Source organism: Leiobunum rupestre, chromosome 8 (assembly GCF_980474605.1).
Source record: "Leiobunum rupestre chromosome 8, qqLeiRupe1.1.hap1, whole genome shotgun sequence".
NCBI lineage: Eukaryota > Metazoa > Arthropoda > Arachnida > Opiliones > Sclerosomatidae > Leiobunum > Leiobunum rupestre.
The window spans coordinates 18,646,207-18,665,157 of NC_143391.1; the positions used below are offsets into that span (position 1 = coordinate 18,646,207).

The 18,951-nt window shown below is 37.3% G+C and overlaps 2 protein-coding genes and 1 long non-coding RNA gene across 4 annotated transcripts; 2 read left to right on the forward strand and 1 right to left on the reverse strand.

The window, feature by feature from the left end:
* Positions 1-10,336: 10,336 nt before the first annotated feature.
* On the forward strand, positions 10,337-11,935 carry STUB1 (STIP1 homology and U-box containing protein 1). Its single transcript, XM_090155829.1, has 7 exons — positions 10,337-10,597; positions 10,666-10,864; positions 10,936-11,101; positions 11,185-11,254; positions 11,324-11,380; positions 11,460-11,576; positions 11,642-11,935. Exons 1-7 carry the CDS (start codon positions 10,496-10,498, stop codon positions 11,765-11,767), a joined length of 837 nt encoding a protein of 278 aa, XP_090011955.1. The 5' UTR covers positions 10,337-10,495; the 3' UTR covers positions 11,768-11,935.
* Positions 11,936-12,875: 940 nt separating this feature from the next.
* LOC149932600 (lysophosphatidylserine lipase ABHD12-like) lies at positions 12,876-14,404 on the reverse strand. Of its 2 annotated transcripts, none has more exons than XM_090155827.1 (4): positions 14,268-14,404; positions 13,592-14,145; positions 13,489-13,525; positions 12,876-13,422 (listed from the first exon to the last, which is right to left on the reverse strand). In XM_090155827.1, exons 1-4 carry the CDS (start codon positions 14,286-14,288, stop codon positions 12,892-12,894), a joined length of 1,143 nt encoding a protein of 380 aa, XP_090011953.1. In that variant the 5' UTR covers positions 14,289-14,404; the 3' UTR covers positions 12,876-12,891. The 2 variants fall into 2 exon arrangements, with proteins under 2 accessions (XP_090011953.1, XP_090011954.1); XM_090155828.1 differs by having other exon boundaries at positions 13,279-13,424; positions 13,492-13,525.
* Positions 14,405-17,743: 3,339 nt separating this feature from the next.
* LOC149932601 (uncharacterized) lies at positions 17,744-18,727 on the forward strand. The gene is made up of 3 exons (XR_016473171.1): positions 17,744-17,868; positions 17,950-18,014; positions 18,445-18,727. It is a non-coding gene; the product is annotated as an uncharacterized LOC149932601 (long non-coding RNA).
* The last annotated feature ends 224 nt before the right edge of the window (positions 18,728-18,951 follow it).

The window sequence follows — 18,951 nt, forward strand, 5'->3', positions numbered from 1 at the left end:
ACGGAGAAGTGGGAAATTTTCATGGCACACGGAGGCAGCCACTTTTTAAAGCAAGTCGTCCTCGATCCCTGACCTCAAGAAGGGCACAGTTCTCTACACGACCGCTGCTTCAAAGGCTACCCTACTTGCTGAAACCTTCAGGCAAACGTTCCCAGAACATGTCTTTGATTCGGCCCCTCTCCTGCCGAGGCGGCCCCCACTATGGAGCCCATCGTGTTCTCTGTGCTGGGTATCCGGAAGCTGCTTAGGGCGGTTAAGCACTTCAAGGCCCCAGGCCCCGATGGTATTCACTCAGTCCTACTACGAAACTGTGCAGACGCTCTTGCTGCTCCCCTGACTGAACTATTTCAAATGTCGTATAATGAGGGCGCTATACCCTCTGACTGGAGCACCGGAAACGTCACCCCAGTTCCGAAAAGAGGCAACGAGTCAGACCCGAATGAGCACCGCCCTATCGCCCTCTGGTCCCATGTCCTCAAGTTAGACGAACACGTCAACGCCTCCCAGATCACCACACACCTCATTGCGCACAATGTGCTCAAGCCCTAGTGGGTTCAGCACCGAAACGCAACTTCTCTGTTGTATTGAGGACTGGTCCACCGGCCTCAAGCTTTGCTGGAAGAGTGGATATTATATTCCTAGATTTTCAGAAGGCTTTCGACTCGGTCGCTCATGAACTTAAGTCTAAACTCCACTCGTACGAGATCCGCGGTAAACCCCTCAACTGGCTCTCGGCTTATCTCAGTAACCGGACATTTCAAGTCGTTCTCCCTGGCGCTTCTTCTGCCTGGCTATCTGCATCTTCGGGGGTCCCCCAAGGATCGGTTCTTGGGCCGCTCCTCTTCAAAATATACGTAAATGACATCGGTGACAATGTAGTCTCCACCCTCTACATCTTCGCCGATGACGTAGCCCTCTCTATTATTTCATACCAGGACATCAGATTATTGCATTTCTATACCCCAGTTCCGCTAGGCACTACTGGGGTACCAAATGTCATACAAATTAATTTGTATTATCATCACGCATCCCACAAATTTCTTTTTTTTTGTAAAGAGACGAAACCACATACCAGGACAAGCCTGAACGACCACAACAAGGTAGACAAACGAACATAGAAATAGAAGCGCTAAAACGGCTGAGTAGAGTTAAAAACGATAAAAAACCAGCAATCAACCTGGACAGATGTCCCCGAAGTTAGTGGTTATAAAACGCATGGTTTTTTTTAATACAATAATCTGGTCTGCAAGATTCATATCTCCAAGGTTGCCTCTAGGAACCAGATGGAGTGTTAATGGGCAATTAACTAAATAGTGCTCAGAATTGGCTGTGTCTGACCCACATTCTGCATTCTCCGATAGCGAACCATCGGTAAAAAACTCTAACCCTGCATTAGTGGGAAGAACGTCTCCACGAGGAATCTCTACACGAGAGGCCGGATGCCTTGCCCAAGGGTCGCCCGGGTAAAGAAAATTTCCACCTACAACATTGTATTCGCAGTGTTTAGCTCCCATCTGTTGGTGAAAAGACCTAAAGATTGTTGCTTCCTCACTTACAATGTATTCTATCGGGGTTAAGTTGGTAATTACCAATAACGCATCGGTAGAGATTGTACGATAAGCATAGAAACGTCTAAGAGCTGCTATTCGTTGGATTGACCTGAGCTTTCGAATCATTAAAGAATTATCTGTCTCGTGCCACTATGCGCCAGCACCGTAGGTGACAATACCCTCAATACAACCTTTGTATACCACTCTCAACGCTCTATAGTCCAGACCCCACTCGACCTTTGCAAAGCAGGCAATGGACTGAACGAGATGAGTAACCTTATTCTTAACCTCCTCCAAGTGAGGCAAGAAGCACAAAGTTTGGTCCAAGGTAACGGCCAAAACCTTAACGGTTTTGACATTAAGGATTCTCTCATTATTAAGAGAGAAAATATTAAGCCGATTCATCACCTTTGTTTTGGCAAAGGTGATGGCAACGGTCTTCCTTGCACAAAATTTCAACTTATAAATTGTGCTCCACTTATTGAGAGTATCCCGAACTTCGTTACCGAGAACCTCAAGGCCACGCCTCGAAGAACTCCAGACCATCGCCTGTAGGTTATCTGCAAAGGCCAGAATAGCACTCGCAGCCGGGTAAACCCGACTAAGAGGGCCATCCATCACTAAATTAAAGATCCCTTGGTGAGTGACTTACTAAGAACACTACCGCCTACATCAATCGAAGCAATTCTGTTGCTAAGAAAACTTTTGTATATATATTACAAGTTTCTTGGACAAGCAACCTGCTGGAGCCTTGACAGGACCCCCGGAACCCAGACATTGTCAAGGGAGATTAGACTAGTGTGCAGATTACTCTCTTTATTATGCTTAACGTTCTCGACGATGTTTTCCCCAATAAAGCTTAGTTTTCTCCCCCACTTCTTGGTCTCTTTACTGGCGTTTTTACTCCTTATATAAAGCATGCGTCGTAGAGCGGCTATGCTTGAATCCATATTGGGCTGAGTTCATAAGACCTCTCTTCTTGACAAGAGTTTATAAAGAACCTTACCCACTACCGATAGTAGAGAGATGGGACGGTATGATCGATCGTTCCGTCTAACTCTCCCTTAATTATAAATCAATGCAATCCTAGCTACTTTCCAAATTTTTGGGAAGTGCCCAAGAGTCAAACATGCATTGTAGAGGCGCACGATAGTAATGCCATCGAAACCCAGGGCTTTGCCCCTTTTGAAGGAATCAATGACATTAAGTTCTTCATCTTCTTTAAAATCCACGTCGTCCTGCTCGACGTAAGGAGCTTCGACTGACTCTCTGATTTCCTTGTGTACTGCAAGATCATCTTCATGCGAGTCGTCTTTAAAAAGATAATTAAGAAAAGTTTCATATGTTTCAGTGAGTCCCTTTGTCAACGTGCCATCCTCTCTTTCCACACAGGAGAGAGCATTTTTTCGTTTGGCCTTGCCCGTTGTCAATTTATAAGGAAGAGAGTAAGGATCCTCCCTCAACACAGAAGAGCAGAAATCCTGCCACGACTCCAACTTAGAGGAAGAAGAAAAGTGAAAGAATAGAAAGAAGCCCAAAGTAATATACTTCAATGTACTTGCTTGTTATTTCGTTATCGTTTATCCAGCTTTATGATAAATAAACTAGCAGGCCATCTTCAAGAATTCTATTTGTTTTTTAGGCTTTTATGAACCTGCATTCAATATTCTAAAATGCATTTAAACCGTTTTCGATGGCTAGTTCCAAAGCAGTCTATCGGTACGATTTAATCTGTCGTGTGTCCGTGGTTACAGTTAGTCACTTCTATTTTACGCGGACGCGCAGAAAACCATTTATTAGTTTTAGTTAAATAGTTTTAGTTAGATGGATATTAATTAGAGTCACGTTGACTAGAATGAAGATGTCCGAGAAAAAGAAGCATTCTGGTTTTTTTATAAAAAAAAAGAAATGAAGAGAAGCCGTTGAAGCAGAAAAGCAAGCGACAGCTTTAAAAAAGATAATAAGTGTAGGCCTTAAAAATCCCGCAAAATAGTGTTTTAATTAAGTTGTTAAAGCAATTAATGTAAGGAATAAAATAATTAAGTTTACTAAGAACAACCCGTGAGGTAAAAATAAAAATATTCATTATTTTTATCTTTAACTCACGGGTTCTTCGTAAACTTAATTATTTTGTTTAACATATATTAACTGCGATAGTATTCAGTATGGACATAATAATTAATGTACTTAAGGTATACTAGTCTTGCCAACTTACCTAGTGTTTTAAGCTCCATGTAAAATGAGCATGTAATATAAAGAAGGTATTAAATATGTTTACACAAAGTATTTAGAAAGTTATTATGAAAACGGTAAATTTATAACATGGACATGGTAATGTTTTTTACGGGGGGGGGGGGTAGTTTAATTTAGTTTCAAAATAAGAGGGGCACCAAAAATCCCCCTTGCGCGGGTGAAAAAAATTCTTGAGCCGGCGCTGAAGACCCTCGTTCCGCCAGGGAGCCAAGTTATATGTCTTAGTATTGGCTTTACTCTTCATGCTATACTGACTAGCGTCTTTGAAAATTTTCTCAATAGAGGACGCAACACTATCAATCTGATCCCTAGAGTCAAGTGCTACCTCACTTAGAGCCCCAAGAGACAAATCGATCCGGCTGCGAAAGCGGTCCAAGTCCAGATCCTTTAAATAAACGTACAGGCCTTTCACTCTGAACAATGTTCGAAACGGAAAGATTAAAAAAGATATAATTATGGTCACTATTGGTGATATCATCAGACACTTCCCAATCAGTGACCATATTAAAAGTATTCATAGTTGTAAGCGTCAAGTCAATCCAACTATTTCCGTTGGTGCTAGAAAAGGTAAGATCTGAACCAGGCTCGTTCATCACGACCAGATCCAAAGACTCCACAAAATCAACACAGGCAACACCTCTAAGACAGTTGTCCCTTGAGCCCCAGAGAGTATGATGATAATTGAAATCACCGCCAACTATTATACTACGGCCTGCAAAATTACTCACACAACCTTCACAATAGAGTAGTATCACTCTGTAGCTTTGGACTATGGCCGCCATTTTTAGGGCAGTTTTTTATCTATAGGAAAAAGCATGGGTGACGTCGACATACGTCACGTCGATATTACTCTATAGCTTCATTTTCAAGAGATTTATTGCATAAATAACAAGAGTTAGCTGGGTGGTAAATTTTAAACGCGGTTACATGAAGAGCGGCGGGCGCGTTTTAAGTCAATGATGGCGCCAAATTGTAAGACGCGTTTCGGGTACAACGTTAAAACCGCGAATACGACACAACGATTGCTCGTATGTAAAATGTTCATAGAAGATTTTTTGTAGGAAATAGCTGGGCCCTAATGTCCGTAATTTTATTTATAGCCGTACATACAATACTAACGTAGATATTCGTGATAAACCATTACTGTGCACCGGTTTCCCCCATAATCATTGCGGGTAAAACAACTATTTCTAAAAGTAACCTGTGAAAAGATATGTTTTGTTTGAGTAATTACTCCTAAAATATTTAATTAACCATTCTTCATTTTTTATTAAAAAAACTAGCTTTCTATGATTTGAAAGAAACGCGTTTTCTAGTGCGTTCTTAGCGATTGGAAATTATGGTAAAAAGAAAACTATTTCTAAAACTAACCTGTGAAAAGATGTTTTCTTTTGTGTATTTACTCTTACATGATTTAATTACGCAATTTTGAGCCATTCTTCAACTTTAATTAAACATAAGTCGCTTTAAAGATGTAAAAAAAACCGCGTTAGGCGAAATAGTGTTAGTTCACCAGTGTGGCGCAGATGGCGTGACTTTCGTTGCCAGCCAAACGAAAAGCATGGGCCGAAGGCTGGGTTTTTTTAAAAGTTCTAATCGGACCACGCGACAAAATTTCAAAAATCGTTCTAGTTTGTTATCCGATTTCTATGTTCAGTACAAACACTAAGATTATTAAAAAGTCTCCGAATAGGCAGTTAAATAAACCCCTCTCTGACTGTCTTGCCCCCTTGTTGAAAAATGCTGCCAGATCGATGCATAGAAAATTCTCAGCTTTGGCAGTATAAAGATAAACCATAGACAAACTAGTTATATGTCCAGTCGCAGCAGCACAAACTCTATAGTCGGCTATGTATGATCTTTTATTTAAAGGCCTATTGCAACACAGTTAAGAAAACAAATTCCCGTAGGAAAAGCATTGGGGAGAAAAAACAATTTTCACGAAAATTTGTCCGCTTAGACTCAGTTCTTGTCTCCGCCGTTCGGCAGAGCCACTTGATTTTTGAACCCCTCCTCTTCTATGGAGATGTCCGCTCTTATTGACTGAACGCAGTATCAGTCACGTGCTTCCTCCATGCCGTTAGTGAAGATTTTTGAATGGAATAAATGTACAGTGTCATACGTTTGAGTAATGATGTTACATATGCTTTTGTATATAATTTATCTCCAATTTGTCTTGACGTGATGGGTCTTAGACCTTTTGTTGAGTTAATAAAGAACTAAAGAACTATGTCTCTTGGTGAAAATACAGCGTTGCCAGATTGAAAATCTGAAATTATCGTATCTAGGACAAAAAATTATCGTTTTTCCTGGAAAATTATCGCACATTTCTTTTTGGCGCTAAATTTGAATTCATACATAAATGCGTTGAATTTAGATGATTTTTTGAAAGCATTACCGGAGTTTTTTTTCAGGAAAATAAATAAAATGCCTATTATCATTATTAACTGAACTTCATATGTTTGAAAATGTATAAAAACAAGTTGGCAAGCCAAAATATACCTCTCCTCGGAAGAGTTTTTAATTTTCAGTGAAGCGTAACTGTATCCGTGGTTCTGCGGTAGAACGCTCACCTATCGTGCAAGAGGGCTCGGGTTCGACAAAAAGACGGCGCTTTTGGAAAAACCTTTTCCCTGATTCTAAGAAACTGGGTACGCAGTGATTACTCTTTGCCCCGAAAATGCGAACGCAGGCCTGACAGACAGACAGACACGGTGGTTGTATAACCCCTCCTAGGGTACAAAGTCCCCTAGGAGAGGTAAAAATGTTCGAAGATTTTACATAAATAGCACAATAGCTATTAAGAAATATAATTTATATTACGAAATATAACAATTTATGTTAAAAAATCACCTTTTCTATAACGAAATATCACAATTGTACATTTCACGCCATTTTTCTCAAGCAGCCACTCACACTCGGGACTACGTAGCAAGTTCGGCAGAGTTCTTAAGTTCGTTTATTGCAAAACAAAAGGTCGAAGACCCATCACGTTAAGACAGCGGAGAAAAATATATATAGTGGAAAAATATATACAGGAATGAGGAACTTTATACCACGGAGGGTCAAGGCAATACACATTAATTAATTATAGAGTCCTAGGAACACAGTAAGTTCTTTACGGAACTGTTTGGGGTTCGGCAGTGACTTTAGAAAGTCCAGGAGGGAGTTCCAGTCACGTTTTGAAGAAGGGAGGAAGGAGTGCCGTCGAACAGAGATTCGGAAACCAGGGAGGATGAGAAAATCAACTGTCATTTGATGTAAACAAAGGAAGGATAGATGGCGTTGCAAATTCTGCCCATCTCCGCTTTCATACATGCGCGGGGGGGGGGATGAATTTTCTCGGTCAAAAACCGGGGTGCCAGGCTGACTACATAAATCTTCGGTTTACTCTGTCTTTCACTGGAAGTAGGCTGACTGCATGGCACCTGTGTTTTGCAGTAAGCCTACTTCCAGTGAAAGACAGAGTAAACCGAAAATTTATGTAGTCGGCCTTTAACGCGGTAATCTTTCCTCTATATCTTTTCTATTAGGCCTGGAGTAGTAGCGTTCTCCTGTAATCCCAAGCGTCTGGGAGGCGGAGTTTGTGGATGGCCAATCCCCCAACGGGTGGTCGGAATACTTCCGCCACGGATGTCCCCACCCCTGAGTCCACGTATTCCCCCGTGGGCGTGGCCGTTACACTTATCTCACCCTGATTAATCAGTTATTGTGTGCTGGTGTCTAAGGCCTTGGATTCGATCATAGATATAAGAAATGTATATAAAGGTCTAGATAAATTTCGGGGCGTCTAAGCCTAGCAGACACCGAGGAAGGCACGTGACCAAGAGCGCGAGCTCTCTTAGCATTTTAGTACTAACAAGGAGAGTACCCGAGGTGTTTATTGCCGATTTTGTTCAAAGTCGGGCGTAATGTAGACCTATATGAGATATGAAATTTCCCAAAAGGAGACGTTGCACCACGAACTGTAAATTTTAGAGGACCGGTATTCCCGAGGTATTTTACGCCCCGTTCACCGATCAGGCTGAAGGAAGTCGCTCAAGGTCATTAACTAAAGCGCTTGTCTTTCGGTCGGCCAGATTTCCAGATAACATGCGTGGGGGGGGGGTCTAGCTCTATGCCTGGTACAAATGACCTTGACGGACTCTCTCTCTCTATTTCGAAGTGATTGATGGGCGGGGAAACCAAAATTCTACAGGGGAAGGCAACGTTTTACTCGTCCTCTAAAATTTACAGTCCGTGGTTGCACTACCCATTCGTTTTGCTATAGCAACCGAAAATGTTTTTGATCACTTAAAACGATAAAATCTCCATATAAAAAAGCATGGGATTTTCTCGGTTTCACAGAGTCCTAGCTACGAAAATTTTGAAAAAATTTGAAAATCACGAAATGTGTAATTTGGACCACATTTAGGTAAATTTCATCAAGTTTGGGTAAATTGAAACATTTTTAGGGTAAATTTGTAACAAATTTTTGGTAAAATAAGGGAAGAATCTTATTTTGGGAAATTTCATATCTCATATAGGTCCACATTACGGCCGACTTTGAACTAAATCGGCAATAAACACCTCGGGTACTCTCCTTCAGGCTTGGAAATAAGTGGGAGTCACTGGGTCAAAGACCAGTTTAATAATTGCTCGGACCAGTTTTTTTATTCAAAAGCTAGGGGTTCACTGGTCCAGTGTCCTGGACCAGTTTATTAATTTAAAATTATCTACCGTATTATTAACCAACTGGTCTACGCATTGAGTTGGGAATAATACTATCTAGAGCCCCAGTTCAAATTTTCCCCATAGGCTTTAACACAGCATTAGTGAAGATAGGAACGAAAATCATGGGAGGGTTATCAACTACGACAAAAGCCACCTATGAACGAAAAATGCAACTATTTAAATGAAAAATTCTTCGATGGCCCCTGCGACTTTGTGAACTATTACAATTTTAACTTTTGAATTGAAGAGGGCAAGCGACGCGTTTTTAAGAAAAATTTTGAAAACGCGTTTTTTTTAAATTAAAGTCATGTATATCTGAAAACTCTTTATTCACACAATAAAGGTTTCTTTTGTGAGTTCTTTACTATTTTGTAATAGATTTTGAGTGAAATTTTAAGCATAATGGGTAGGAAATGTGCAGTTTCGTCTTGCGAAAATAATGGAAGAAACAAAAAAGTTTCTTGGCATAAGTAGGAGCAGCACTAATATTCCAAAAAAATAGAAGACATTTTTATTCTAAATTATTCAAAATTACAATAAGGTTTCCAGGTAAAGTGAATCCTTTGTTGTTAGACCATTACTTAGATAACTTTTTTCAGAAAACGTACAGTAGAAAGTGGGGTGGGGGAGTGTTAACACTTTCGCCTCGCAACAAGAGGAGCCGGGTTCGATCCCAGCTAGTGGCCCTGGGTGAAAATCCGGAACCACTCCTTCTGTGTGAAGTTTGTAAGTTCTCTCCCCACTGGTGTACCCCCGAGATCTTCGATTTCCCCTTCCCATAAAAACTGGCTGAGGTTAACGGTCATAGTTAGTGTATATTATTTATTATTTATATTCATTATTTATTTATTTATATTCATTATTTATTAATTTATATTCATTATTTATTTATTTATATTCATTATTTATTTATTTATATTCATTATTTAATTATATTCATTATTTATTTATTTATATTCATTATTTATTTATATTCATTATTTGTTTATTTATATTCATTATTTATTTATTTATAATCATTATTTATTTATTTATATGCATTATTATTTATTTATTTATTTATATTCATTATTATTTATTTCTATTCATTTTTTACATACTTTATTTTGTTTTAGTGTAATTTAATCTTTTAAAATACTCTAAATTATTTCAAAATGAAATATGATTTACCAAGAAACTTCGTTGTTTTGTTTTTTAGCTTTAAATTATAATAGTTCACAAAGTCGCTAATAGGTGGCGGCAGGGGCCATCGAAGAATGTTTCATTTAAATAGTTGAATTTTTTGCTCATAGGTGGCTTTTGTCGTAGTTGATAACCCTCCCATGATTTTCGTTCTTATCTTCACTAATGCTGTGTTAAAGCCTATGGGGAAAATTTGAACTGGGGCTCTAGATAGTATTATTCCCAACTCAATGGGTCTACGTGACCACTTAAATAATTCAAGAGTTGGGAGTCACTGGCCAAATAGACCAGTTTAGAAATAAACCTTATTTCCAAGCCTGCTCTCCTTGTAAGTGCTTGACCTTTCCGCAGGCCGTAGTCTTTAGACACCATCTGTTGGGGACTTTTAGTATAATTTTTAAGCATTAGACAATGGCTCTCGCGACGATAGCACGAGCTTTCTTACCGATAGATAGCGCCTTATAAGGATAGCCTGCAGATATTACGTGTTTCTGCTAGCTGTCACCTCCGTATTCACTCCCTTTGAAATATTTTATCTAGACCTTTATATACGTTTCCTATATCTATGATCTCTATGGAGCGGAGTAATACACTATAAATTTGCATTAATAGAACAGATTAATTATTGTGATGCTGTGTTCATCTTCTGTATTCTTTGCATTTTAAATTCAATACTACGAATTAAAGATCTTTCGAATTGTTCATTATAAAGTGTTTGAGACAAAACTTAAAATGGTTATATCCGTGTAAGTCAAAAGGAAACTAAGCAATTATTACATCTTATTGTGCTAAATACAATGAAACAAGAACCTACAGCCAGTGAGTTGAAAGATCAAGGGAATAAGTTCTTTAAAAAATTTAAGTATGACGACGCCATATCGTGTTACAGCCGAGCTATTGTAAGCTTTCTTTAGCTTTTATTTGAATTTTTTCTAAACATTTTGACCTGACACATTTAATTTCTTAGATAAAAAATCCTTCTATGCCAACGTTTTTAACAAATCGCGCATTATGCTACTTGAAACTGAGTCAGTGGGAGTTATCATGTCAAGATTGTCGAAGAGCTCTAGATATGGACCCAAATTTAGTAAAAGGGCATTTTTTTATGGGTCAAGCTCTCTTGGAACTTGAAAGCTTTGATGACGCAATAAAGTACCTTCAAAGAGGTAAATGTTATTTTATTATTTTCTTATGAAAATAATAAAATAACATTTACCTCTATTATTCAATTTATTAGCTAGTGACTTGGCTAAAGAGCAGAGGTTAAATTTTGGAGATGATATAGCAAGCCAGTTAAGAGCTGCCAAAAAAAGACGATGGGCTGTTTTAGAAGAGAGGAGGATCAAGCAAGAAATTGAATTGCAATCTTACCTAAATCAGCTTGTATTGAAAGATTTAGAAAGGTTACTATAACGTAGGATTATATTTTTTAATTAAAGACTAGTTGACGATCTGTTTTCAATGTAGCTATAACTTAATTCTTTAGTCAAAAAGAAGATCTTGTTTCAAAAGGAAAGAACAGTGAAGAGGCTGTTTCTAGTTTAGAGGAGAAACATGTATGTTATTATAACATTATCCATTTACTCACTTAGATATTTTATTACATTTTTAATATTATCAATTAGAAACGATATTCATCTGATATAAACTCTATGTTTGCCAAAATAGATGAAAGGCGCAGGGTATAAAGTAGTTTTTAATATTTAAATACTGCTGGCATGTCATTTTTATAACATATACTTATTTACATTGATTTCAAAGAAAAGGGATGTTCCAGATTATTTATGTGGTAAAATAAGCTTTGAAATTATGAAAGAGCCAGTTATCACACCTAGTGGAATAACTTATGATAGGAAAGATATTGAAGAGCATTTACAGGTAGGTACTTTTGATGACCTGATGTTATATTGAACACAATTTTCATTTGTCCTATCACTATTTAGAGGGTAGGTCATTTCGATCCAGTCACCAGAACGCTTCTGACTCAAGATCAGCTTATACCAAACTTAGCCATGAAAGAAGTGGTGGATGTGTTTTTGTCTGAAAATGAATGGGCTGTTGATTATTAGGACATTTAATCACAACTCAAAACTTGTCCAATGAAAAAAAGTAATTTTGTTTTCCATACACCTAAAAAAAATTATAGTTGAGAGTTTCAGAGTTCAGACTTCTTTGTTAAGGGCAAAAATGTTTATACCAAATGTAAAACATGTATTTATCCGTTAAATATAATTAATAATTTCAATTTATTGATGCAAACTATTTTAATTACAAAATTCAGTAACACGATAACTGCGTTTGTAACTTTTACAAAAAGCTTACTCTTAAATTGCTTTAGTCTCTTAATACTTAAATGTATTTTTCTCAAAAATAGTTCTCACTTTTAATGTAAATTTCTTTCAGTACAAAACTGTGCTATCCTTAATTACAAGAGCTTAAGTATTGGCAATCGTTTTAATACAGTAACCAAAGAGTATATGACTCTTCACAATAATCCTTAACTAGAAAAACATTCAGATGAAATTTCTTAAAGATATTTACTGCAATACTGATGTGGTTTTCTTTAACAAACAACCTCATATCTAAGCTCTAAAATATTAAACATTTTATATATTGATATAAAATACCATGCAAGGTGATTGCTTTTAAAAATATTCAACACCTACTGATCTTGATTTTTTTCAAACGACACTTAATTTTGAACTACACAACAATTTTGCATGTTCGAAGAAAGCAAACAGCATGCTCATTTTATGAGAGATTTTTACGTAAAAAAATATTCAACATTTTTATTTCAAATTTAAAACTATGACAAGCTCTTTGGCATATTAAAAAAAAAGGCACAGACATTTTTTTAAGACCAACAAAATTAGTTCATACATTTATTAGCCGCAGATTGTATTATAACTTATTTAACCAAATTACTTTTACTCATATTTAAAATTAAAGGAACACTTGATTATGCTAATTGAAGATTGGTTTACCTTAATATGATTAATTTTACAAAAATGGTATTGAACTTAATGGAATGATTCTTTCTGGAGTTAGGCTTTAGACAAAAATATTACAATTTTAAGCTTTGTACCATTTATCATTAGAAAAAGCTGACTTGCATTGATAAGAGTTCAAACTAAAAATTAATTATCTAAAAACAGTTTCGCAGGCACCCTTTTAATAATTAGTTAACTACTAATTATTTTATTAGTTTGACAAAATCATTTATAACTTTGGGGAGGTCTTTGTCACGGCAGATATATTTATGCCCATAGCCATTTTCTCCAGAAAACCCTTTAAAAAGTGCCAGTGTAGAAGACTTTTGCAAATTTCTTTGCTGGAGGAGATGTTTATGGAGCCTAACACCGTGCTCAAATGGCACAACTCCGTCATCCTCTGCGTGTAAAATCAGTACAGGGCAAGTCAATCTCTTAATTCTAGTCTCAGTATTAAAGTAGGTATCTCTATGCTCGGCAGGTTTAATGAACATTGTGTCGAAATAGGGGAGTTTCCTATGGAGTATTGTTAAAGGGTGATGGTAAGCCACCTCAGAAAGAGTTGTAAATGGAGTTTCTAAAACCAAGCCTATAGGCTCTATGTCCTTATGCGTATCTAGAAGTTGTACGGTTACTCCAGTTCCTAATGAATGACCCCATATTAATATTCTCTTTGGAGAAACTTGCTTTCTTAGCCATTCATGAACAATGCGAGTGTCATGCACTACTCCATCAACTACAAATAGAAGACAGCTAATCAAATTTTTATCCAAAAAAGGTTTATTATGTAAATACAACTTAACTGTTGGGGCCACCCAAGTGGAATCTCCATAACCTCTAAAAAGTTTAAAAGGAAGAAAATTAAATATTCATACTATTTAGTACAACTGAGAACTATCGAACCTATAGTCAAATGTTATGACATGAGCATCTACCCCAGATTTGGCTAAAATTTTGTACAGGTCAACTCTGTGGCCACCTCCCCTGGTACCAGAGTTCCCATGCGCGTACAAAATCACAAGTTTATCATCATTAAAAATTCCTTTTGATGAAAGTGGAGTTTTGGATTGGCTTCCGCAAACTTCAGCCCCTCTACTATCAGGAAGTACGTGCCAAACACCAAGTTTTACTCCTTTCTCGGACTCTAAGTTAATGTTTCTAGCGCAATTCAACCCAAAGCTTTCCACATCACTCAGATTCATGTTGGGAGGCCATGTCACAAAATTTAGAAAAACTGCATAACGACGGAGAGTAGGTGAATAGTAAAAAACTGTTGGAATGACACCATATAGAAATATGACCAGTGATAGTATGAAGGTAATCAAGGAAATTCCACAAATCGTGATAGATTTATTCCTAATTTTCTGCGATTTTTTTGTTGCGCCTGTGGATTTTGACTCCCCATTTAGCTGATCCTGATTGACTCTCCTTGGTAGTCTTTTCCTAACCAATTTATCCTGAAAAAGAAAAATCAAAATATGATCAACTCTAGGTCACTGACTTTGACCGCGGCGTTTTATCGACTTTGTTTCTACTAATTTTTAAGAATAAATATTTCTAAAAGTAGAGTAATACTTACATCGTGTTGTTTTGAAGGCATTTTCACCCTAACTTACAATAGTTTCTAAATTATGGGACTATTAGGTTAATATTATTAACGAGTAAGTTTGTATGACACTCGTCGCAACTAGGCGATAAGCCGCGATAAAAGCCAAATGACTCAGATACAGCTTATTTTATCCCTGGTTTTATACAGGTGGCGCTATCTGAGCCTTTCTCCCTATCATTCCATACCCCCCCCCCCTCTAAATCTTGGAGTTCGTCACAGTGGCCTAGCTATAGGGGCCGTTCTTCCCGGGCTATACTTTATTAGATGCAATAACAGAGGGTACTTCCGGTTAATATATATTTCCATAGAGATATAAAAGAAGTAGAGGCACTATTGTATCCGGCGAAGTTGACCCCCTTTTAGCCAATGAGATGGGCAGATTACGTGGCGCCATCGATGCCTGGTGGAATGAAATACATAATGCCTTTTGGAAAATCAACTGACATTTGATGTAAACAAAAGAAGGATAGATGGCGTTGCAAATTCTGCCCATCTCCACTTTCATACATGCGTGGGGGGGATGCATTTTCCCGGTCAAAAACAGGGGTGCCTTAACGTGGTAATCTTCCCTCTAATTCTTTTCTATCTCTATGTATATTTCAATAGCCGATGATCAGGGAACCTGTCAGATTAGCCCAAGGATTCTATATGTAGGCTAAACAAAGATAATGTAGAACGAGGTCTAAAGGTGGTTTCTTTTCGCCTGTTCTCCGGGGATGAGAATCACTCCGCCGAGTCCGCCCCATAAACTATTCACTTGATCCCATAGAAATCGGATAACAAACTAGAACGATTTTTGAAATTTTGTCGCGGGTTCCGATTAGAACTTTTAAAAACCCTGCCTTTGGCCCATGCTTTTCGTTTGGCTGGTAACGAAAGTTACGCCATCGGTGCCAAACTGGTGAACTAACACTCTATTTCGCTTAAAATTAAATGGCCGACTTTAGCTCGACGCTAACGCGGTTTTTTTTAAATCTTTAAAGTAACTTATGTTTAATTAAAGTTGAAGAATGGCTCAAAACTGCATAATCAAATCGTGTAAGAGTACATACTCAAAAGAAAACATATCTTTTCACAGGTTAGTGTTAGAAATAGTTTTCTTTTTACCATAATTTCCAATCGCTAAGAACGCACTAGAAAACGCGTTTCTTTCAAATCATAGAAAGCTAGTTTTTTTAATAAAAAATGAAGAATGGTTCAAAATTCCATAATTAAATATTTTAGGAGTAATTACTCAAACAAAAACATATCTTTTCACAGGTTACTGTTAGATATAGTTGTTTTACCAGCAATGGTTATGGGGGAAACCGGTGCACAGTAATGGTTTATCGCGAATATCAACGTTAGTATTGTATGTACGGCTATAAACCCAATTATGAACATTAGGGTCCGGCTATTTCCCACAAAAAATGTTCTATGAATATTTTACATACGAACAATCGTTGTGTCGTATTCGCGGTTTTAACGTTGTACCCGAAATGCGTCTTACAATTTTGCGCCTTCGTTGACTTAAAACGCATCCGCCGCTCTTCATGTAACCGCGTTTAAAATTTACCACCCAGCTAACTCTTGTTATTTTTGCATTAAATCGATTGAAAATTAAGCTATTGTGAAGGTTGTGTGAGACAAAATGATAGGAAAGTCGGAATAATGGGTCACTTCAATTTAAGTTCATCTTGATTGCCGTAAAGAATAAATCCAAAAGACCAGTATCAATGCTTGTAGAACGCGAGCGAATCAACCTACCAAATTATATAAGAAATATTCAACATACAAATTTTCCCGTTTATATGAACTTAAATGTAATATAAAATCGTCTTGAAAAATCGTTTATTGCTTTATAACATTCAAAAATAATATTTTTAATGCGCCATGTAGATAATCAAACATCTGCTTGTCTAGGTAAAGTTTGCGTTGCCAACGCGCGTATTAGAAAGCAAAATGAGATTTTAGAAAGAAGGTTGTAATTCGGAACGATATTAATACTTTTCGCGAATTTGGTTATCAGTGAATTATAAATATAACTTTAAATAAGTTGCAAGGTGTATTTAAAAGCTAGTTTCATAACTTTTCATCCATTGGTTATCAGTGAATTATAAATATAACTTTAAATAAGTTGCAAGGTTTATTTAAAAGCTAGTTTCATAACTTTTCATCCATTGGTTCGTTCAGAATTATTCTTTAAAGTAGACGAAAATTTTAAGGCGGTGAATCTTTCCCAGTCTTAAGCCTCGGTTTAATCTACTGCGTATTTTGAAACGAAAAAACCTGATTACTATCGTTAAATCTTGGATTAATAATAATATATTTTTAATACGAAACAAATAACGAAATACGTGGAATTTTTGGCGTTAAATAAGCTTAGAGCGTATTTCGTTATTTGTTTCTTATTACAAGGAGCGTTCGCCATCATTTAACCAAGATTTAACGATAGTAATCGGGTTTTTCCGTTTCAAAATACCCAGTAGATTAAACCGAGGCTTAAGACTGGGCAAGATTCAGCGCCTTAAAATTTTCGTCTACTTTAAAGATACATTCTGAACGAACCAATGGATTTAAGTTATGAAACAAAATTCGTGAAAATTATTAATATCGTTCCGAATTACAACCTACTTTCTAAAATATCATTTTGACAACACAAACTTTACCTAGACGAGCAGATGTTCGGTTATCTCACGGACTGTAAATTTACAGTCCGTGGTTATCTACATCAAGGATAATAGCTATTATCCTAGGCTGCGTTCAGAAACGCTCACCGGTGAGTCCGGTCATGGCCAACTTCGCGCGCTCACGACGCTCGCACCAGGCGGCCTACCCAAAAGATCAAAAATAGCGAAATTCGTTCTTTGCCGCTACGGAGGCGCTGGAGCCACCTCCGGACCTAACTATTAGCATAGAATCGAATGGAACGATTATGGTTTTTCGTTACTTCATAGGGATATATACTGTCTATGGTTACTTTAAGGAATTTATTGAAAACTATTCGATATATTCGTCGATGTCAGAGGTATAATAAACCTTTTTCCATGATTTACAACCCTTTTCAAAATTTTCTAATTCCTTTTTCCCGCCGAGATCGACTATTTCCAAAAGTGCCACCGCTCAGGCGCCAGTGAAAATCACGTGTTTAGAATGGAATGTAAACAAACCGACATGTGGAATTTTTCATCAAACGTTTTGGTTTGGATTTTAAACTATTTGATGGCAAGTAGATAAACAATTAAACTGATATTTAAAGTGATGCAACTAAAATATAGTTGGAATAATAGTGATAATGAACGAAAACGTGAATGAACATTGGTAAAAAAGTATGAATACTGGTAGATATAAATGAACACTGGTAAATATGATTATATGAATACTCGTAGATATGAATGAATACTGGTAGAAATGAATGAACACTGGTAAATATGAATACTGGTAGATATGAATGAAAACTGGTAATTATGAATGGTAGATATGAAAGAATCCTGGAAAACAATGAAGTATCACTGGTGTATGGTGATCAAAATATGAAAATCCATAATGAAGATGAAACACCTTTACATTTTCAGAAGTTTTCTCGATTGAGGTTTGTAAACTAGTTCCTTTACTTTCTCAAATCAAACTGTCCTAGTTATGTTATCAACTACGGGTGGTATTATTTTGTCAGAGATAAATTTGGCAGATATCGAGGCATGAGGGACATTAAAATTGCAATGCAAAATTGGACACCTGGTAAGTTTCGGCAACACGGGAGCTTCAATATTTTCGCTAATTCTTGCTGATTCTCGTAAATAAGGAAGTGCTGCCTCAATGAACCATTACAAAATCCTTATTTGGGTAACTTATACCTCCTCTGTCGGATGTTTTAATAAAGTCTAAAAGTGGTGAATTAGAGAAGGGTCCGGAAATGCACTCGAGACACAAGCTACAAAATTCAGCTTGCTCCATTTTCTGTACCACAAAACCAGCTACGTAAGCCAAACTTGCCAATTTTAAAGTGGTTCGTTGCGTATCAGGCTCTGTACTCAACGCATTTGATATCATATAAGTTGGATACTGTATAGCCACTCTACTCTAGAAGGTTGGGTAACGTGCCTTCGGAGGCCTTAGAGCGAACTATACAATAACTATCCTATTATAATAAGATACTAATATTTCTTAGATATTCCCACCAAGGGAAGAGAATGCAACCTGGCAGCCACTGGGGGAAAACTACAACTGACTAGCAGGCTAGCTGGGAGTTAACCACTCCCATACTAGTTTCTGACTGCTACTAACCACTGACTCTACAGCTCTGCCTCTATGCTCTTAAAAGCCCTATATCTCTCTCTGCTACCTCCTTTTATACCAACTCCCACACTGGTGCCACCACCTGCGCCCTTGGGAGTTAGGCCTAATAACATAAGGGTTTGCCTGTTTGGCCTACTAGCAATATGACTGCCACTGTGGGAATACTGTAATTTAAGACCTTTACGGTAATCTGTTTCACAAAAATATGAACTACATACAACGCTCAATTCTGATCTGTCATTTATTTGAAAATTATCTTGAGAGATATTTTCTAGCCACATGCCTCTCAACGCCCCATCAGAAGGAAACTCGTGGAAAGAAACTCCAGGTGTTTTGCCTTTTACAGATAGGTCATAGGGAACACAACTCGAAGGCATAT

Excerpts from the sequence above, each read along its gene's own strand:
- LOC149932600 (XM_090155827.1), bottom strand. The coding sequence starts at position 14,288 with ATGCCTTCAAAACAACACGAT. Across the intron at positions 13,526-13,591 it reads GTCATAACATTTGACTATAG|AGGTTATGGAGATTCCACTT; the intron begins GTTCGATAGTTC and ends TAAACTTTTTAG. Across the intron at positions 13,423-13,488 it reads CTTGGGTGGCCCCAACAGTT|GATGGAGTAGTGCATGACAC; the intron begins AAGTTGTATTTA and ends CTATTTGTAGTT.
- STUB1 (XM_090155829.1), top strand. The coding sequence starts at position 10,496 with ATGAAACAAGAACCTACAGCCAGTGAGTTGAAAGATCAAGGGAATAAG. Across the intron at positions 11,102-11,184 it reads GTATTGAAAGATTTAGAAAG|TCAAAAAGAAGATCTTGTTT; the intron begins GTTACTATAACG and ends TTAATTCTTTAG. Across the intron at positions 11,381-11,459 it reads AAATAGATGAAAGGCGCAGG|AAAAGGGATGTTCCAGATTA; the intron begins GTATAAAGTAGT and ends TTGATTTCAAAG.